Below are 5,297 nucleotides of genomic sequence, written 5' to 3' on the forward strand. Positions count from 1 at the left end.
GTTGTTGCTCAATGTTATTTTGTTATTACAATGTTATTAAGTTATAAAGTATTAATTAATTATAAATTTTATATAAATTGATATATAATCAGTGTAACTAAGTGTAAGTTTAAAAATTTACCTCGAAGATATTTTCATATTTTTACTTTATTAGACGTAACATTGTATATATTTTCTATCTTTTCTCTATCAAACATCAATATGAAATTTTTACTTAAATATTAATAAAATTAAATTAATTCATAAAATATGAAAGATACAAATTTCATCGATAATAATATAATCAAAATGTGAATTTATGTTAGGATTCCATTATTATTTAAAGTGGCATTACACGTGGTAGGCGTCTATTCTGATCGATTGATCAATTTCTTCGTGGTTGCTTTGAAACTATCGCAAATTTACAATCACTTTCTCGTTAAAAAATATTAGTATTGACTTAAGCAAAAAGTCACGTACGGAATTAAACTACGGAGAACACAAAATTATAATTCTTATCAAAATATTATTTATTTGTAATTACGTTCTCTCAAATTCTTTTGATTGTCAAAAAGCAAAGAGATTATTATAATATGTTATTGATTTTAATTCTAATATTCTCGTAGTTTGATGCTAATCGTCGCTTTTAGGAATTAAAATTGATTAAATGTAGCAGAAGGATTTAGAAGATAACAACGTAATGAGCGCGATTAGGAAAGTTAAATTGTAGAATTTATCCGCGTCGCAATTATCGCGGTCAGTTGAATTGATCAGCGTGTTGCAATGTGTAGAAATGTCTTGCATGCATGCTACGTGATTTAATTATAGAATGAAAATGTATGAGATTTTAGCATTGTTAATGTCAATCAGATATCATCTAAGAAATATACATATATGTATATGTACCATGTATACGTTCTCGCTTCTTGTTGTAAAATATAATTTGACTACAATTGACATTTTTCTAGAGTTGCAATATTTATTAATCTTTAAAACTTTTTAAATCGATGCTTTATCGCTAGCACGATTACCTAACGTGACCTATCCTTTCTATTCTTGGAATCTAAAATGCGAAGAATATTTTCTTATAGTTGATGAGAATGATGAGCTTCCATTTTATATCTTAAATCTTACATGCAATCTAAAATTGCGATCGCTTCTTCTCACTTTTTTGATAAAACATTTTTACGATTACTTCTTTTTTTATACACAATTACATTATACATAACATGTCTATCACATTTTCTTATAGTTAAAAGTTAAATCTTTTTTTGCACTTGAATTATTTTAAATAATTTGCTTGCTTGTGCTTTTATCTGATTAATGAATCTGCAATTAAGCCAGCCGTAGTAGAAATACCGAAAGTATTTTATTTTCAGGTCTCGGCAGAACCGGTGTTCTGATAGCGTGCTACCTTATTTACAGTCTTCGTGTAAGGGCGAACGATGCTATTAGATTTGTCCGCATAAAGCGTCCCTCCGCCATACAAACGCGCGGACAAATAATTTGTATTCAGGAATTCGAGCACTTTGTGCTTCCGCAATTGATAGTATTTCCTTTGCACAGTACAACGGGGGATCGCAAACCCTATAGCCTTCAATCGTACCTGAAAAAACAATATAACATGCTACACGGATATGAACAGCGCACCTTCAAGCATATTCCAAAAGTGCGAAGCATTCTATTTTTTTCACTTATGTGATGTTAGATTCTTTTATTAAATTTCATGTAATTCTTTTAAAACATTATATGAAACTTTATAATTAAATATTAACTTTATAATTAATATTAATAATTAACACTCTTAATTAATTTTAATTTAATTTAATTTAATTTAATTATTGATAGAATTAGTGTTTTCAACTATTTTTTGTTTGTAAGTCTTATTGGTATTATTAATAAATTTAACATTAGAATTAGATTTTTTAAATTTAATTTTTTTTAGGAAGAAATACCATTAAATAATACCATTAACAATATTTAAAAAATTAGTAAAAAGTAAATAAGAGACGTCTTTAATTTATTTTAGTCTTTATTCTAACGTGTAATCTTTTCGACTTAGTAATTTTGGTTGATTATTATCACAAAAAAAAACGAGCACATATTAATTTTCCATTGTTATTATTAAGATTATCTACGCAAAATATAACTTCCTGATTAATTAACTATGTATTTCTTAGATTGTTTTTATTATTTGCGAGCGGATACTACAGCTCTGCGATTGTCAGGAAGATAATTCGACTTCCGAGATTGCATATACGATTTCCAACGTGCCTTTTACTCAAAAGTTCATTTGTCACGTCTTGGAGAAATTTCGTGACAAGGGTAATATGCGACACTCCTATTCGTGGGCGGAATCCCTTACGGATTCTTATGAATACTCAAGTGAGAGAAATATTACATGCAATTTAATAATTAAGCAATTTATGAAATTAACCATCGCCCATTCCTGAGATTATCCGATTAAGTAATTGAATTGTTTGTGGAATGTTTTACTTTCGATTAATATCTGTACATTTATAAATATATTTTTTTGTTTAAATACTCTAAAAATAAAGTAAATATATAAAATTGATACTTTTTGAACATATTTCTTAATTTATTGATTAATTTATTTATTCTTGATTTATTTAATATATCTTAGAAAGCAAGAATTAGTGTCAAAATATTTATGACCGTTACTGTTTATATTATATTTATATATTATATATTTTAGCTTCCACAAAAGTGTGCAGTAGTAGTCAAGATTCGTCCCGAGATACCTGTGATGATATAGGAAGATTGAGTGACGTATTTTGTATGTCACCAGATACTCCTTCCTGTGACTCCACATTTCCAGGTACTATTAACAAATTTTAATGTGGCTTTTTCGATGGTATCATCGACATCTATTTCGATGATATCTCGCTAAAGTAATGTGCACATCTTACAATGGGACCTTATATACTGTAACAGGTCTGGACGACAGTTGCGTGGATGATGTCTTAGGTGATGGCATTCACGATCAGGATCTGCTTGATAATGACTGTTACAAAGAGATTCAGTCGCACATCGACTTGAGAAGCGTCTCTCGTAATGATTATGAAACAGTAACAGCCGAAGAAGCTATCAAAGCGCTCATCAAAGATAGTGTTTCACTTCCTATAAAGAAACGTTTGCAGAATTATCAGGTATATTTTATATCTATACCAAAAAAATTTAGACACTTTACTATTTCCAGCGTGTACATTAATTACTGCATATATATATACAAATCATTCATTCAGTTACTTCAAACATATACAGTTGCTTGAATGCCAATGGTTACAGTTGGTTGTAGAATCATAAATAATGAATAGTAAGTATATAAGCTATATGCTTACTGACAGAATGAATCAATTTGGCGTATAACGTGGATGTATTATGTGTGTGTAATATGACTGTGTCTATTTTTAAAACTGTAATCAAATTGCAATTATTAATCCTAGTTATGTTAAAGACATAATTTTATGTCTTTAAGCCACACATACATTACCGTTTCAGAAGTTATAGCAATCTGAATATCGAATATATGTTGAATTAAGAAATAATAACCAAAATTAAAAAAAAAAAGAAAAATAGAAATGTTTTTATCTTAGTTTTCAAAATAGCATAAAACAATTAGATTGTTAAAAAAATGTAACATAATAATATTCAATTATAGAAAATTATATAAATATTAACTATAAATAATAACGTATAATAATAATTTTTCTGATATTTTTTTATTTAATAATCTGTTCATAATGCTATGCGTTGTTACAATAAACAATAATGTTAAATTAATAGTAAGAAAATTAAAAATATATTTTCAGAGTGACTTAAATCATCGATGTACTGCTTGGCAGCGATTAGAATTGGAAACTAATTTGGAGTTATTATCAGCATTATTGTTCGAATGGTTGGAAAATCTTAAGCATCCTCTTCTTGACGTTGACAGCCTCAGTTACATTGTCGTGTGGAGTTCAAAGCCACAGCGATGCCTTGAAAAGCTATCTGTTTGTACAAGATACTTATTAGAATATCTTTTGCGGTTCGTTACTCGCTTAAGACCTGTGACAGCTGAAAGCCAGAGTTTAATTACCAAAAGGCTAATGGCGGCACTGACGCAGCAAACAATTTGGATCAAAAATTATTTTCATCCCCCACGTATGTAAATTTTTTAATCGTTGGCAATTTTTAATTAACAATTATTTTATTAGATAATACTATTATATATAACACAATAAGTGTCACACTATGCAAATTTATATAATCAGAATAATAATCTTTAAAATAGTCCCTAAAAATAATATTTGCTTAAAGATGTTTAGAGACACGTGGTATAATTGTATCCTATCCATCAGTTCTATACCTTATTTACGTCATATCACAATCCCCAGAAATATCGATTTGTCCAACACAGTCCGCTTTTATCCTATTTATATTTCAATATCGATAATCTTTATGGCGACACTGCAAAGAACACAGACTCATAGACACTAATTTTTGTTATTCTGTCGCTTTCCATTAAGTTAATACTAATATAGAAATAAATAACTTTTTGACATTGTTGTCTTGGATTTCAGATAAACATTTCCAGAAATTGCGACGCGGTACTGCTGGTAAGCTCAATGAATTCTTCATTCGCCTGATGAATTTGATAGAAGAAGTTAACACTCAAGGATTAGACAAGCCTCCATGGGCGTCGAAATGGGAATTATTATCTAATCACTTGCGGGATATAGATAGTCAGAAAAATAATGGATAATTGTGATAAATTTACAGTTTAGCATTCCGACGAATTTTTTTCTATTTGCCAACAATATAGATAAATTCTATAATTATATATATATATTCTATAATTTATTTTTCACCAGGTAGGAACAAACAAATAATTTATAAATTATGCGAATCATTCGCAATATTAACAATTATATTAACGATTTTCTTACTATAGCAGCTCTTGAAAAATATCTAGTCTGTAATAGCAGCTGCAGGTCGTCTAAGCAAGATTTAACTCACTAATGTCCATTTTCACCAATGTTAACTTTAATCTCGGTTCAACTTATTCTTCGTCTTTTTCTAATTCTAAAGATTAGAAAAAGACGAAGAGTAAACCGAGATTAAAGTTAATCTACATTGGTGGGAATGGACATAAAAAATTAAAAGATGAGTTTTATAACAATATAAAATAGAGAATACCTTTGTTATTGTATTAAGACTTCTGTTCACTTACTATCACTATTTCAAGTCGTGACGTCAAAAGCAAGAAGAATATACAATAAAGATATATGTATATATATATATATACCAAAAAC

The 5,297-nt window shown here is 28.5% G+C and overlaps 1 protein-coding gene across 1 annotated transcript in view; it reads left to right on the forward strand.

Annotated features, from left to right (window-relative positions):
• Nucleotides 1-4,787, forward strand: part of LOC108751136 — a 19,268-nt gene extending 14,481 nt beyond the window's left edge. The window contains exons 13-18 of the mRNA XM_018491175.1: nucleotides 1,359-1,648; nucleotides 2,160-2,364; nucleotides 2,696-2,818; nucleotides 2,935-3,149; nucleotides 3,813-4,146; nucleotides 4,566-4,787. Coding sequence (XP_018346677.1) covers nucleotides 1,359-1,648; nucleotides 2,160-2,364; nucleotides 2,696-2,818; nucleotides 2,935-3,149; nucleotides 3,813-4,146; nucleotides 4,566-4,747 — 1,349 coding nt within the window. The 3' untranslated portion in view covers nucleotides 4,748-4,787. The remainder of the gene's footprint in view (nucleotides 1-1,358; nucleotides 1,649-2,159; nucleotides 2,365-2,695; nucleotides 2,819-2,934; nucleotides 3,150-3,812; nucleotides 4,147-4,565) is intronic.
• Nucleotides 4,788-5,297: the final 510 nt, after the last annotated feature.

Source organism: Trachymyrmex septentrionalis, unplaced genomic scaffold, assembly GCF_001594115.1.
Source record: "Trachymyrmex septentrionalis isolate Tsep2-gDNA-1 unplaced genomic scaffold, Tsep1.0 scaffold40, whole genome shotgun sequence".
NCBI lineage: Eukaryota > Metazoa > Arthropoda > Insecta > Hymenoptera > Formicidae > Trachymyrmex > Trachymyrmex septentrionalis.